At 44.2% G+C, this 16,802-nt stretch overlaps 1 protein-coding gene and 1 pseudogene across 2 annotated transcripts in view; one reads left to right on the top strand and one right to left on the bottom strand.

Moving 5' to 3' along the window:
• The window catches only part of INO80 (INO80 complex ATPase subunit), a 145,594-nt gene that overhangs the window by 107,891 nt on the left and 20,901 nt on the right, over window positions 1–16,802 (bottom strand). For both annotated transcript variants that reach the window (XM_070424984.1, XM_070424991.1), the window contains exons 2-6: window positions 11,883–12,068; window positions 11,471–11,640; window positions 11,312–11,379; window positions 7,148–7,336; window positions 297–417 (exon numbers count right to left, since the gene is read on the bottom strand). In XM_070424984.1, the coding sequence (XP_070281085.1) occupies window positions 297–417; window positions 7,148–7,336; window positions 11,312–11,379; window positions 11,471–11,640; window positions 11,883–12,025 (691 nt within the window). In that variant the 5' untranslated portion in view covers window positions 12,026–12,068. The remainder of the gene's footprint in view (window positions 1–296; window positions 418–7,147; window positions 7,337–11,311; window positions 11,380–11,470; window positions 11,641–11,882; window positions 12,069–16,802) is intronic.
• On the top strand, window positions 5,849–6,478 carry LOC139003302 (DNA-directed RNA polymerases I, II, and III subunit RPABC1 pseudogene; annotated as a pseudogene).

The following is a 16,802-nucleotide window of genomic DNA, read 5'->3' as shown; positions in this document are numbered from 1 at the left end:
TTTCCACTCCCAGAGCATTTTCAACATTTGGAGAATGTATAGAAGAAAAAAGGAATAAACTAATTGGAATAAACTACGAATCCATAGTTCTTATGTCTTCATTCTAGAAAAGATCATAAATCAAATACAAAATAAAGTCAATAGTACTTACAACTAATTAGACAGGGGAAACTAGTGTATTTCAGATAAAGCAAATTTCTACACAAATTATGTTCAAAGTCCAAATGCATCAGGAAGCCATACAAAATCCTGAAACAAAGAATGAGTAAATGTGGAAGGCAGGCCAATATGCTCACCTTTAAGTTTCTTTTCCTCCTTAAATTTCTTTTTTTTGGGTCCAAGTAGGTGACGTTGTTGCTCATAGAAAGGGTCATATGTGGAGAGCAGGCCTGCGCTGTAGTACTGGTATTGCTGCAACTGAAGCAAAGACAGTGATCCTTAGAAAGGCCTACCTATGTCTTACAGCACAGTCTTCAAATCACCTCTACTATAGAAAGCTGAGCCTGAGAAAACCCTACCTCCTAAATACAGTATTCTTCCCACAAAGAAACCAATAAAGATTCAGTACATCAAAGTGAATTATTTTCTAAACTTCAAATCAAAATAGATTCATTGGCAAGGACAAGCAAGTTGCTGGAAATAACTTCAGAGATGAAACTTTTCATGCTTCTGAGTCTCCACCAGAATATTTACTTAGTTCTGACACATACAAGGTAGATCAAAAGTAGGTTTACATTTGTTCATATGAATAACGCAATTATCTATGCTAATAAAAGAGAAACATGCAAATTGGTATCGCTCCGCTATGCCCACCAGCCAATCAGGATGAGTATTAAAATTAACCCAACAAAGATGGCGGTTAATTTGCATATGCAGGCGTGGAGCGAAGACTGAAGGCTCTGCCCAAACGAAGACTGAAGACGACTAAAGACTGAAGAGGCTTGCCTTCTCTGCTGCGGTCAGAGCGGAGAAGCCTCCAGGCTTGGCTTCTCCACTGCACCCGGAGCGAAGGCCTGGGTTCCGGGTGCCGGAGGAAAATCGTTGCCGGAGGAAAATCGTTGCCGGAGGAAAATCATTGCCGGCAGCCAGGGGAAGGAAGGCCTACTGCACGAATCTCTTCATGCAACAGGCCTCTAGTCTATATATAAAAGCCTAAGCGACCATTCGACCATCTGACCGATAGCTATGACATGCAATGACCACCAGAGGGCAGATGCCATGACCAGTAGCTATGATGCACATTGACCACCATGGGGTAGACGCTCAATGCGGGAGCTGTCAAGCTGCCGAGCTGCGGTGACTTGGCAGCTGCGGTTCTCGGGTGACGCACCAGAACCAGAGAGGCGGGAGTCCGATTCTGGGGAGCGTCACCCCAGAACCACCCTCTTGCAATCCGAGACATTCAGGGGATATAAAGAGTCGATTTCAGCCCAATCCCCACAGGTCAGGCAGAGGGACCCCACTGGTGCACGAATAATACAATAAATAACAATACAAGAATAAACTGTGCTTTGCCTATATATAACTGTAAACCTCTTTTGCTCTACCTTGTATTTGAGGCAGGTAATTCTTTGCAGAAAGGTCTCCTCTTGGAATTCATCAACAAGATATAAACCATATTTCTACTACGAATAGATCCTCAGATTTTCCAAGGTTTCTAATGCCCTCTATTCTAGCTTTCAGTCTTATATTTGGTCCAAACAGTCACCAGCCATCCCAATTCTTCATTGTTTCAAGTCTTTTCTATCTTCATCTACCACTAAGGGAGTCTGACAATATTATGAATAGTGCCTATGTTGCCAGAATTATAACATAGGAATAATTCCTTTTGCTTTCCAGGGAGTAGTTAATACTTTCAAACATTTCATTTAAATTGACCCCCAAAGCTCACATTAATTCCATCACAATTATTACTAATGGATAAATATGAATATAAATTAAAATTAGGTAGTCCAATGTCAAATCTCTTTTCCTGGATTATGGCCAAATGAGTTTTCCAAGAAATGAAACTAGAAAAGAAGAGAACTATTACAAGGTCACCTGTCAAAGGTCAAAATTAAATGAGCAATCATCAAGCTGTATACTTAAAACCAGTGAACTTTTCCATATGAAAGTTTTCAATTCAAAAAACCACCAATAGCCCTAGATGGTTTGGCTCAGTGAATAGAGTGCCAGCCTGTGGATTGAAGAGTCCTGGGATCGATTCTGGTCAAGGGCACATGCCAGGGTTGCGGGCTCAATCCCCAGGGGGCGCATGCAGGAGGCAGCCGATCAATGGTTCTCTCTCATCATTGATATTTCCATCTCTCTCTCTGCCTCTCCCTGCCTCTCTGAAATCAATAAAAATTTATTTAAAATAATAATAATCCTATCTAGCTCTGGCTGGTTTGGCTCAGTGGATAGAGTGTCGGCCTGCAAACTGAAGGGTCCCAGGTTCGATTCCAGTCAAGGGCATGTACCTTGGTTGCAGGCATATCCCCAGTGGGAGGTGTGCAGGAGGCAGCTGATCGATGTTTCTCTCTCATCGATGTTTCTGACTCTCTATCCCTCTCCCTTTCTCTCTGTAAAAAATCAATAAAATATATTTTTTTAAAAATAATAATCCTATCTAGTAAAAGAGTAATATGCAAATTAACCATCACTCCCTCACTCCATCACTCCCTCACTCCGTTACAAAGATGGAGGCGGCCACGGAGCTGGAGGGAACAGGAGGCTTGCGTTGCCCCTGGCAATGGAGGAAGCCAAGCTTCCTGCCTGCCCTGCCAGCCCTGAGCTCCGCTCAAGGCTACAAAGTTTCAATTATACAGTGGGGCCTTGACTTACGAGTTTAATTCGTTCCGTGACGGAGCTCGTAACTCAAATTACTCGTATGTCAAATCATAAAGTGAACGAGTGAGACACGTGATGCTGGGCTGATGTTGTGGCGTTCACTGTGATGTTCGCTGCGCCAACTAGCGGTGGGGTATCTGAAGCTGGCTCGTAACCCGAATTTTAGCTCGCAACTCAAAGCAAAAAATTGGCCAAGAGACTGCTCGTATCTCGAAAAACTTGTTAGTCAGGACACTCGTAAGTCAAGGCCCCACTGCAGAAGATAAATAAATCCCAGATACCTGCTTCCAACCGGTGTGGCCTCCGCTCAAGGAGGGGCTGGGAACCTGGGTTGCCAGAGGCAACCCAGGAGACCTGGGCTCCGCTCAAGGCTACAAAGTTTCAATTACAGAAGATAAATAAATCCCAGATACCTGCTTCTAGCCTGCAGGCGTGACCAGCCTGAAAATAGCCCTCAGCCCCTCACCCAGGCTGACCACACCCCCATGGGGTGAGGGTCCCCACTGGGGGGCTTGACCAGCCTGCAAATAGCCATCAGCCCCTCACCCAGGCTGGCCAGCCTGAAAACGGTCTTCAGCCCCTCACCCAGGCTGGCCAGGCACCCCAGTGGGGCCCCCACCCTGATCCGGGACACCCTTCAGGGCAAACCAGCCGGCCCCAATCTGTGCACCAGGCCTCTATCTTATATAATAAAAGGGTAATATGCAAATTGACCCTAACAGCTGAATGACTGGGAATGACTGGTCACTATGACACACACTGACCACCAGGGGGCAGATGCTCAATGCAGGAGCTGCCCCCTCGTAGTCAGTGCACTCCCACAGGGGGAGCTCTGCTCAGCCACAAGCCAGGCTGATGGCTGCCAGCACAGCGGTGGTGGCGGGAGCCTCTCCCGCCTCCTCAGCAGCGCTAAGGATGTCCGACTGCAGCTTAGGTCTGCTCCCCGCTGCCAAGTGGACATCCCCCAAGGGCTCCCAGACTGCGAGAGGGCACAGGCCGGGCTGAGGGACCCCCCCAAGTGCACAAAGTTTTGCGTACCGGGCCTCTAGTAATACTAATAAACCACAAATATTTTAAGCACCAAGTGCATTAACACTGTACCTTAAGGAGGAACTCTTCATCTTAAAACAGTCAGATATCTGTTTATCACTTCTACAGGCTGCCTTTAGCATATTATCCAAAGTTTTCTGAACTAACTCTGGACCTTAACTAACTGATATAAAGTTTTTAGATCTTTAAATATGCTATTATCCATTATGTACAAAGTGCTACACTTCTGTCAAAAATCAGAAGGCTTTGCCTGGTTAGCATAGCTCTGAGCACTGACCTATGAATCAGGAGGTCACGGTTCGATTCCCAGTCAAGGCACATGCCTGGGTTACAGGCTCAAACCCCAGTGTGGGGCATGCAGGAGGCAGTCAATCAATGATTCTCTCTCATCATTGGTGTTTCTATCTCTCTCTCTCTTCCTTCCTCTCTGAAATCAATAAAAATATATTAAAAAAATAAAACAAAACTATATCAATCTAATGTTAGTATATGAAGAAGATAAGTTTTTTTCAAGATAGAAACACTTCCAAAGAGCAAATGTCTTGAGAACAAACAAACAAAAACCCAATAAATTCAAAATGGTGTAGTCACTTTGGAAAATAATCTGGCAGCTCCTTAAAAGGGTAAGCATAAAATTCCCCTATGACCCACTGATTCCTAGATATATACCCTAGAGCAATGGTCGGCAAACTGCGGCTTGCGAGCCACATGTGGCTCTTTGGCCCCTGAGTGAGGCCACCAAGTTTCAACCGCACTGTACGTGCGCGCCCACACGTGGTATTTTGTGGGAGAGCCATACTCAAGGGGCCGCAGTTTGCGGACCACTGCCCTAGAGAAATGAAAATACATGTTCATACCGAAAACTTGAACTCAAATGTTTATGGCAGGAATACTCATAACAGCTTAGAGTGGAAACAACTCTATTCGTAGGTATGATTCATAATAGCCAAAAAGTAAAAAAAATATCCAATTAGTTCATCAACTGATGCAAATAAAATACGATATGTCCATACAATGGAATATTATTTGGCAATAAAAAGAAGCAAAGTATGGATTTATGCTACAACATAAACTTTGAAAACAAGTAAGAGAAGCTTAATACAAAGGACACATGTTTTTCCATTTGTATGAAACATCTAGAATACACACATTTATAGAGACAAGTGGTAGACTCATGACTTCTTGGAACTGAGAGGAATGGAGACAATGGGGAGAGGGCAACAGCTAAGGAAAATAGAGTCGTTTCAGAGTGAGAAAATAATCTAAATTAGATAGTAATAATAGTTACACAACTCTATGAATATACTAAAAACTACTGAACTGTGTACCTTAGAAGACTGAATTTTTTTGGTGTGTGAAATATATTTCAATAAAGGTATCACTGTTAACAACCACCACCACCACCACCCTATATAATAAAAACCTAATATGCTAAGTGTCCGACCGTTCGTTCGACCGTACGACCAATTGCTATGATGAGCACTGACCACCAGGGGGCAGATGCTCCGACTGGTAGGTTAGCTTGCTGCTGGGGTCCGGCCGATCGGGACTGGGCGAGACGGGCTGGACACATCCTAGAGCCCTCCCGCGGTCCCTCCCTGGCTGGCCAACCTCCCGCGAACCGTCTCCGGAAAGGCCGGCCCCGATCAGTCGGATCGGGACTGGGCAAGACGGCCCCCGACCAGGACTGGGCGAGACAGGCCAGACACACCCTGGAGCCCTCCTCAGCCCCAATCTTGGTGGGGTCCCTTGGCCTGGCCTGCACCCTCTTGCAAACCAGGACTCCTCGGGGGATGTTGGAGAGCTGCTTTCGGCCCAATTCCTGCAGGCCAGGCCGAGGGACCCCACCTGTGAACAAATCCATACACCGGGCCTCTAGTCTAAACATAAAGTTAAAATGATGTATCTTGAGGCACAGTCACAAGGGTCTTGGCCGGCACAGGCACAGTGAGTGTGAGCAGCGGTAGGCATGGATGACGAGAAAGAGACATACTGGCTGTGGAAGATTTGCAAGACAATTATTCAGCTGTGCCATGACCGAGGCTACCTGGTGACTCAGGATGAGCTGGATCAGACACTAGGAGTTCACGGACCAGTTTGGGGACAAGCCAAGTGAAGGATGGCCACAGCGCACGAACCTCATGGTGCTGGTCACCCACAATGATGGCCCCATTGAGCAGATGTTTGTCTTTTTCCCAGAGGAGCCCAAGGTGGGGATCAAGACCATCAAGGTGTACTGACAACGCATGCAGAAGGAAAACATCACCAGAGCCCTCATTGTGGTGCAGCAGGGCATGACACCCTCCATTAAGCAGTTCCTGGTCAACATGGCTCCCAAGTACATCCTGGAATTGTTTCTGCAGCAGGAGCTGCTCATCAACATCACGGAGCACAAGCTGGTTCCAGAGCATGTCGACATGACCAAGGAGGAGGTGACAGAGCTGCTGGCCAGATATAAACTCCAAGAAAACCAGCTGCCCAGGATCCAGGCTGGAGACCCTGTGCGTACTACTCTGGGATAAAGCAAGGGCAGGTAGTGAAGATCATGCGGCCCAGCAAAACCGCAGGCAGATACATGACGTACCGGCTGGTACAGTAGCCAGCCTACCACCTAGCAGCCCCTGGGAGACAGACAAATGGACTGTAGCCACCTTACTCAGGCAGTTGGCCTGCTGGCGGTCTGCCCTGCTGTGATCTGCTCAACCCTGGAAATCTACCTGCTGCTCCTCTGGAGCCCAAGGCAGACTGCGTGCTTGCCTTCCCTTGGCTGAGGGCCCTGTGGCCTCACATGGACACTGAGCCCCACCTGGGATCTTGTGTAATGGTTCCTCAAGATGCTGAGGAGAGGCCAGTGAGCCAACCAGCAACCAAGACAGTCCTAGGTTCTTGCCCATCCTCCCAAGCACTCCAAGCTGGCTCCCCACAAATGGGACTTGGGTCCGAGTCTTCGGGTAAGCCCCCACCTCCAGCTTCCATTCTCCATGCTCCTCTCACAGTGGCCCTATCCTTGACAGGTTGAGCACTCTGAGGTCAGCAGGCAGAGAGATTAAAACACATCTGGATTTGAGTTGGTATTGACGCTGGGTGTTTTTACATTAAAGGTGTTTTGAGTGAAAAATAAATAAATATATATATGTGTATGTGTGTGTGTGTGTGTGTGTGTGTGTGTATGTATGTATGTATGTGTATATATATATATCTTCAATGAATATAACCCAGCGGGTAAATACCCAGTAGTAAGGTCTGCAATGTCTCCTGAAACTCTTACCTCCTTGTCTTTACTATATTTATTCTGGTGAAGTTTCTTATATTTGTGCAGCCGCAGCATGTTATGAAGTTCTTCTCTGCTGAGATTCAGTTCTTCCTCCTCCTCTTCTTCTTCCTCTTCTTCCTCTTCTTCATCATTATCTTCACTCTGAGAATCTGCCTCACTGGATTCATCACTTAGCAGAATGTTCTGAAAAAGGGAGGAAATGGAACTTCTGCTTTGAAACAATTCCTTTTACAATACAAGAATTTTTTAATTGAATTTATTGGAGTGATATTGGCTAATAAAATTAATAGATGTCAAGTGTACAATTCTGTAGTACATCATCTGTATATATTGTACTGTGTGTTCACCACCCCAAGACAACACAAGCATTTTTTTTCCAGATCCCAAAACAATGACAAAAACAGATAAAGGACAGTCATTCCAGTTTCCCTTATATTACTCTTTGCCAATCCAACTGAAAAACAAAAGGATACCCATTAAACCTAGTACACACAAATTAAAGAGCACTAAAACATGGGAAACGCTATAAACATCAACAAAGCTAGATTTTACTAACTACTTACACTATATATATAATAGTTTAACTAAATGTCAAATACCAAAGAAAAAACAAAAACAATACCTATCTATATATATAAAAGCCTAAGCAACCGGCCCACCAGCTGACCAGTAGCTATGACGCACACTGACCAACAGGGAGCAGACACTCAATGCAGGAGCTACCAAGCTGCAGTGACTTGGTAGCTGCGGTCCTTAGGTGACCCAGAACCAGAGAGGAAGGAGCCTGATTCTAAGGTGCGTCACCCGAGAACCGCCCTCTCGCAATCCGGGACCCCTCAGAGGATGTCAGAGAGCCGATTTCAGCCCAATCCCCGCAGGACAGACCAAGGGACCCACCAGTGCACGAATCCGTGCACCAGGCCTCTAGCCCATTGGCTCCCCACCAGGCCTCTAGCCCATTGCAGAGGTCGTGGGTCTGGCCCTTACAGAAACTTTTCAACTCAATTAGCTAAATGATGAGACGTGCAGGACCTATTGGCTGCGGCCCCGACATCTAAAGCCCGTGCTGGCCCACCCGCTTAATATCGATTTCCAGTGGAGGCAGTGAATTTTCCTGCTACCACACTCAGCTGGGAAACCGGCCGCAGCTTCCCTCCTTCCAGGCAGACAGTAGTGCCAGCAGGCAACCTCTAGGGAAAGAAGGAGGCGAAGGAGCAGCTCAGGTGGAAAGGAGGTTCCCACCGCCACAGGACTCTGCCTGGGCGGAGGGGCTTGGGTGGGAGCCTGACATAAAGCAGAGTCCTGCCCTAGGCTGACTAGATTCCAGGCTTAGTAAATCCTGTTTGCTAATAGCATTTTGCAGCTAAATGCCCACAAGTCATCAGTTACCTCCAAACTTAGGGTAAAGTTAGATGAAAGAAGCAAGACAGGTACAGAAAATGACATAATATTGGGAGAAGAGAGGAGGGAGCCCGATTCCGGGGTGCATCACTGAAGAACCGCCCTCTCTCAATCCGGGATCCCTCAGGGGATGTCAGAGAGCCAGTTTCAGCCCCATCCCTGCAGGCCAGGCCGAGGGACCCCAACGGTGCACGAATCCATGCACCGGGCCTCTAGTAGGATATAAAAGAATATAGAAAGCAAGCTGTGATGGCTAATAAAGAAACAATCCCCAAATTCATTCATAAATGGATGAACAGCCGAAACCGGTTTAGCTCAGTGGATAGAGCGTCGGCTTTCGGACTGAAAGGTCCCAGGTTCGATTCCGGTCAAGGGCATGTACCTGGGTTGCGGGCACATCCCCAGTAGGAGATGTGCAGGAGGCAGCTGATCAATGTTTCTCCCTCATCAATGTTTCTAACTCTCTATCTCTCTCCCTTCCTCTCTGTAAAAAATCAATAAAATATATATTTTTTTAAAAATGGATAAACAAAATGTAGTATTATACAGATAATCAAATATTATTCATCAATAAAAAGGAATAAAGTACTGATATGTGCCACAACATGAATAAAGTTTGAAAATGTTATGCTAAGTGAGAAGCCAGACACAAAAGGCAACATATTATATGATATCCTGTTTATATGAAATGCCCAGAAGAGGCAAATCCTTACAGACAGAAAACAGATTAGTGTTTGCCAGAGGCTGAGTATGTAGAGAATGGGGAGCGACTGCTAGTGAGTACAGAGGTTTCTTTCTGGAGTGATGAAAATATTTTGTTATTAGACAGTGATGATTGATGCACACAACTTTATGAATATACCAGAAATGACTAAATCATACTTTAAAGGGGTAGATTTTATGGCATGTGAATTTTATCTTGATTTTTAAAAATGTGATGGCTAGCCCTAGCCAGTTTGGCTCAATGGATAGAGCGTAAACCTGCGGACTGAAGGATCCCAGGTTCAATTCGTCCAGGGCACATGCCTGGGTTGTGGGCTCGATCCCCAGTAGGTGGCATGCAGGAGGAAGGCAATCAATGATTCTCTGTCATCATTGATGTTTGTATCTCTCTCTCCCTCTCCCTTCCTCTCAAAAATCAATAAAAATATTTTTAAAAAATATGTGATGGCTAAACAAAGATTTCTGAATTCCCAACAGCTTACAGCCTCACTGAGCTGACGCAATCTGGACTTTTGCACATGAGTTTTTAAAAGGGCCTAATGATAATAATAAAAGAATACCTTTAAGTTACTTTCCATTCTTCACAAGAAAAGTATGAAATAGAGAAAAATTAGTTTCAATAGAAGAAATGCTATCCTTAACTCAGTTTGACAGTAATCTTGTAAGCATCTTAACCATACTGAACCACTCTCTTGCTTATAAAGATTCCAATAACTTACTACTGTAACTAGAGTAAAATACAAATTCCTTGACATGGTGTACAAAGACCCTAAGTGATCAGGTTCTCTAACCTCATCTTCTACCATCCACTTATTCACTGTCCTCCAGGTATAGGAGTTTTCTTTCTCCCTCAAACATACTGAGTTGCTTTCTTTCTCAGAACTTTTGCAGTTATTCCTTCTGATTGAAATGCTCACATCTTAAACCTTCACACAGTTCTCTCTGATCATTCAGAAATTGTTAAAATGTTACTTCTTTAAAGCCATATTTATTTATTTGTTTACAGGCTTACTCACTGCCTCCCTCCATTAGAATGTAAGCTCCACAGGGCAGGAATCCTGTCTATGAACAACAGTATCTGGCACATAGGATGTACTTAATCAACATTTGGTGAGTGAATAAACTACTCAAGGACAGATAAAAAGTAGATTGAATGTCCCAATTACAATATGAGCCAGTGAGGGCAAGGATCTTATCTAATACTAGAGGCCCCGTACACAAAATTTGTGCACTTGTGGGGGGGGGGTGGGGGGGAGTCCCCTCAGCCTGGCCTATGCCCTCTGGCAGTCCAGGAGCCCTCAGGGGATGTTCGACTGATGGCAGTTGGACATCCTTAGTGCTGCCATGGAGGTGGGAGATACTCCCGCCACCGTGGCTGCACTTACCAGCCGTGAGCCAGGCTTCTCACTGAGCTGTGCACCTGCTGTGGGAGTGCATTGACCACCAGGGGGCAGCTCCTGTGTTGAGCGTCTGCCCCCTGGTGGTCAGTGTGCGTCATAGCAACCGGTCATTCTGCCATTTGGTCTATTTGCATATTATCCTTTTATTATATAGGATGGTCTTTGGTTAATTAACTCCCACCCACCCACCCATGATCGGGGTAGGGGAAGGATGCGGGAGGTTGGCCAGCCAGGGAGAGACTGCAGGAGGGCTCCAGAGCATGTCCGGCCCGTCTCGCTCAGTCCCAATCAACCGGACCCCAGCAGCAAGCTAACCTACCAGTCAGAGCATCTGCCCCCTGGTGGTCAGCACACATCACAGCGAGCGCTCGAACTCCTGGTCTCCCGGTTGAACTCCCAAGGGGACACTTTGCATATTAGCCTCTTATATATAGAGATATTTGTACTCAATAATGTTTACTAAAACAAACTTCATTCTTCTAGATTCTTGTCTATAATCTCTTCAAAAAACCACACCCAGAAAAAAGACTCATGTCTATAAAAATCTCTGCCAATGTGCCAGAATGCATCAATCTTTCCCTCTTACTTATTGTTAGAAGATTATTTGAATTCTAAACATTCTGTCTTCTCTTACCTTTAGCCACTTCCTGCTTTTCTTCAACTTAGAGAAATTATATAAATTCCCTTTGTCAGCTTTTGATTCTGTGTAAAGAAACATAAAGAATAATAAAATCAAAGGATGACTAACCGAGAAGAACTGACAGTCCAAAGAGGGATCTCACACCACACTGACCTGATTGTAGAACTCCATTCAATGAGTACGTGTTTAACATTCCAGAACTGCTTGCTCCAGAAGTTTCACCAAGCAATGAATTTGGAGGTTCTTCCTTAACTTGTATTAAGGGATCCCCAGACTGGGGCAATAAAGGATTACTGTCATCCAGTCCATCTTCACTTTCATCACTAGTAATTAAGAATGGTGAATACACAATCAGGGCTGACCCAGCAAAATATTATAATTTATGGTTAGTAGGCTGAACATTTTCTAGGAGAAATGGATCGTTTGAAAAAGTTCACTGTTTTATTTGAAAGGAAATATATCAAACATGCTAAAAATCATGAAGTATTTTAACCCTAAAATCTACAGTGAAAATGGGAATCAGAAATATGACTAAACATCATAGAGGAAAGATGGATTAACATACCTAGAAATATTCCTGTTGAAGATGGCTGATGTCTGTCGCAGGAAATGGTCCAACCGGAGGGCCCTCTCCAGGTACTGAAGATAGAGGGGCTTTGCCAGCTCAGTGCAGCCGCCATCGTCCCCGGCACCCAACTCCGAGGCCATAGAACAAATCTGTCTTCATGCACAAGGGTCTCTGACTGCACGGCTGTAGAATGGAGATAAGTAGTGAAAAATGAAATACTATTATTGTCCCGTTATCATAACTGCTTTTTATAAATGTCAAAAGAAATCAAACCTTGTCTACAGGAAGATCATTATAAAGCTCACAATAGGCACTGCCTTCTAATGCAAAGGCAGAAGTTAAAAGGATGAGAACATCAAAATACAGAAAAAAATGTCACGTCACAATAGAAATTCACACTACACTTCTTTGAAACAGTACCTTACAATTTATACCCATTTCTCTGTGCCCTACAAATGAACAATTACTAACATTAATCCAAATCTATACCACAAGCTCATTGTTATACACCTCACATCACCTTCAAACAGCTGCTCCCTTTTTTCATTTTATATTTACATTTGTACATATGTGTGACATGTTACAAGAGAATAGATATACTGGCAGAGTATTTTACATCCCTTGTAAACATGCCACGAAGTACAAGATTTAGAAATGATTTAGAAGACTGGAGCAAAAAGAATAAAAGTGAGGACAAGAAACATAGTATAGCCTGAGCATTCTCTTTTCTACTTTAAGTTGTTAAAGACAATGTTAGAGTCAGAATATCTTCATTAGAGAAACAATCATTATAACAATTTTCCATCTTTAAAAGATTAAGAGGTTGAGCCAGGATTAAATAATGAGATAATATAGAGTAATTAGATTATCCTCTGATATACAATGAGTACTCAATAATGGTAAATGTTTTAAAAGTTCATAATCTATGCATAAACCATTGTCACAGACAATGTGGTGAAGGCCTGAGGGAGCAAGGGTAGGATGGAGGGGGGTCAATGGGGGAAAAAAGGGAACATCTGTAATACTCTCAACAATAATAAATTTAAAAATAAACTTCATTATCCAACAAACTAAGGTATATGCTTTTCAAAGAAACCTTAGTATATTTTTAAAAATATATATATTTTTATTGATTTCAGAGAGGAAAGGGGAGGGAGAGATAGAAACATCAATGATGAGAGAGAATCATCGATCAGCTGCCTCCTGCACGCCCCCTACTGGGAATCGAGCCTGCAACCCGGGCATGTGTCTGTCTTAAGGAACTGTGTTCATAAGTCCATGCTCAACCACTGAGCCACACTGGAATGGCAAAACTATAATATCTTTATTTTGCATTATCTTCTTTTTATTATAGTTTTTTAAATTTCCTAATATAATCTTCCTACTTATGGAAATGTTAGAAATTCTCCTCTAATGGATATATAGATCCAATAAATCCCTATCAAAATCTAAGCAGTCTACTGCTTTTTTTTTTTTTTTTTTTTCAGAAATTGACAGCTGATTCTTAAAATTTATATGGAAACACAAACAAACCAGAATAGCCAAAACAATTTTTAAAAAGAATCTAGTTGGGCCCTGACCCATTTGGCTCAGTGGATAGAGCGTCAGCCTGCGGACTCAAGGGTCCCAGGTTCGATTCCGGTCAAGGGAATGTACCTTGGTTGCGGGCACATTCCCACTAGGAGGTGTGCAGGAGGCAGCTGATCGATGTTTCTCTCTCATTGATGTTTCTAACTCTGTATCCCTCTCCCTTCCTCTCTATAAAAAATCAATAAAATATATTTTTTAAAAAAAGAATATAGTTGGGACTGGCTAGTGTGGCTCAGTAGTTGAGCACCGAATCAGGAGGTCACAGGTTCAATTCCCTGTCAGGGTACATGCCCAGTTTGCAGGTTCGATACCCAGTGTGGGGCATTCAAGAAGCAGCCAACAAATGCATTTCTCTCATTGATGTTTCTCTCTCTCTTTCCCCCTCCCTTCAACAGAAGGCCATAACAAGAGACAAAGAAGGTCACCATGTAATACTAAAAGGATAAATCCAACAAAAGGACATAACCTTGTAAACATATATGCACCAAACATTGGAGAACCTTAATATATAAAGAAAATATTGGCAGACATTAAGGGAGAGATTGACAACTATACAGTCATAGTAGGGGATTTTAACACTAGATCTTCCAGATAAAAAGTGAACAAGGCAATAGTAACCTTAAATGACACACTGGGTCAGATGGGCTTAATTTATATTTATGGAACATTACATCCCAAAGCAGCAGAATATACATTCTACTCAAGTGCACATGGGACACTCTCAAAGATAAACAAACAAACAAAAATAAACCACATGTTAGGACACCAAACAAGTTGATAAAGTCAAGAAGATTGAAATCACATAAAACATCTTCTCTGACCACAATGTTATGAAACTTGCTATCAATTACAACAAAAAAACCTGAAAAACATTCAAATACATGGAGGCTCATTGGTTGAGCATCAGGTTTGATTCTGGGTTGGGGCACAATGCCCAGGTTGCAAGCACCAAACCATGGAGGAGGGTGTGCATGGAGTGGCTAATCAAGACTCTCTCTCATCATTAATGTTTCTATCTCTCTCTCCCTCTCCAATCATCTCTGAAGTCAATATATATATATATATATATATATATATATATATACACACACACGTATATGTATGTGTGTGTGTATATATCCTACCTAATAATAGACAAACATGGTAATTAACCATACCTTCGCTACGCCTCCCATTGGCTAATCAGCACGATATGCAAATTAACCCAACCAAGATGGTGGCCGGCAGCCACACAGCTGAAGTGAGCAGGAGGCTTGCTTGCTCCAGTGATGGAGGGAGCCAAGGTAGTCCCTGCCTGCCGCAGCCCAGCTCTGAGCTCCAAAAGCAACAAAGTTTCAATTATAGAAGCTAAACAAACCCCAGATACCTGCTTTCAGCCGTCCGTGGCCACGGAGCTGGAGCCGGCTCTTAGCTGCAGTGATGGCAACAAAGTTTCAATTATAGAAGCTAAACAAACCCGAGATACCTGCTTTCAGCAGGCAGTGGCCTCAGAGCTGGAGCGAGCAGGAGTGGCTCTCAGCTCCAGTGAAGGCAACAAAGTTTCAATTATAGAAGGTAAATAAATCCCAGAATTACAAAAAAAAGAAAAAAGGAAAGGCTGGGAGCTTCAGTCGCCGGCCAGCCTGAAAACGGCCCTCAGCCCCTCACCCAGACTGGCCAGGCACCCCAATGGGGACCCCCTCCCTAAAGGGGGTGTGGCCAGCCTGAAAACAGCCATCAGCCCCTCATCCAGGCTGGCCAGGAACCCCAGTGGGGACCCCCACCCTGAAGGGGGTGTGACCAGCTGCAAACAGCCATTAGCCCCTCACCCAGGCTGGCCAGGCACCCAAGCGGGACCCCCATCCTGATCCGGGACACCCTTCAGGGAAAACCAGCCAGCCCCCACCCGTGCACCAGGCCTCTGTCCTATATAGTAAAAGGGTAATATGCAAACTGACCCTAACAGCAGAAAGACTGGGAATGACTGGTCACTATGACACACACTGGCCACCAGGGGGCAGACACTCAATGCAGGAGCTGCCCTCTGGTGGTCAGTGCGCTCCCACATGGGGAAGCTCTGCTCAGCCACAAGCCAGGCTGATGGCTGCCAGTACAGCGGTGGTGGTGGGAGCCTCTCCCACCTCCTCAGCAGCGCTAAGGATGTCCAACTGCAGCTTAGGTCTGCTCCCCGCTGGCAAGTGGACATCCCCCGAGGGCTGCCGGGCTGCCAGAGGGATGTGTGACTGCCAGCTTAGGCCCGATCCCACGGGGAGCAGGCCTAAGCCAGCAGGTGGTCATCCCCCGAGGGGTCCCAGACTGCGAGAGGGCACAGGCCGGGCTGAGAGACCCCCCCCCCCGCGAGTGCACAAATTTTTGTGCACCGGGCCTCTAATATACATATATGTATGCACACACATATGCCAACAAATTGGACGAGTTGGGCAAAATGGATGAATTCCTAGAAACATACAATCTTCTAAAACTGAAACAGGAAGAGTCAGAAAACCTTAATAGACTGATTACAACTAATGAAATTGAAGCAGTAATAAACTACCAGTAAACAAAGTCTTGGACTGGATGGTTCCACAGGTGACTTTTACCAAACATTTGGAGAACTAACACCTAGCCCGGCGGGTGTGGCTCAATGGTTGAGTGTCAACCTATGAACCAGGAGGTCACAGTTCAATTCCCGGCCAGGGCATATGCCCGGGTTGTGGGCTTGATCCCCAGTAGGGGGCATGCAGGAGACAGCGGATCAAGGATTCTCTCTCATCAATGATGTTTCTCTCTCTCTCTCCCCCTCTCCCTCCCTCTGTGAAATCAATAAAAAAAGAAATATGTATATATATATATATATATTTTTTTTTTTTAAAAACACCTTTCTCAAATTATTCCAAAAAATTCAAAAGGAGGGAAGACTTCCAAGTTCTTTTATGAGGCCAGCATTATCCTAATTCCAAAACCAGATAAAGATACTACAAAGAAAGAAAATGATATAGCCAATATCTCTGATGAACACAGATGCTAAAATCCTAACAAAATATTAGCAAGCCAGATCTAGCAATACATTAAAAGGATTATATACCATGACCAAATAGAATTTATTCTGGGGATGCAAGCTTGGTATAATATTTACAAATCAATAAATGTGATACATCACATAAACAAAATGAAGGATAAAAATCATATGATCATATCATTAGATGCAGAAAACGCATTTGATAAAACCCAGCAACCATTTTGATAAAAACTCTTAGCAAAGTAGTAATAGAGAGATTATATCTCAACATAATAAAGGCCACAACAAAGAACAAACCCAAAGCCTACATCTTACTCAATGGGCAAAAT

The sequence above is a fragment of the Myotis yumanensis genome, unplaced genomic scaffold (assembly GCF_028538775.1).
Source record: "Myotis yumanensis isolate MYYU_CA2020_CCGP unplaced genomic scaffold, mMyoYum1.0.hap1 SCAF_1, whole genome shotgun sequence".
In the NCBI taxonomy this organism is placed as follows: Eukaryota; Metazoa; Chordata; class Mammalia; order Chiroptera; family Vespertilionidae; genus Myotis; species Myotis yumanensis.
This window is presented reverse-complemented; position numbering and strand designations above follow the sequence as displayed.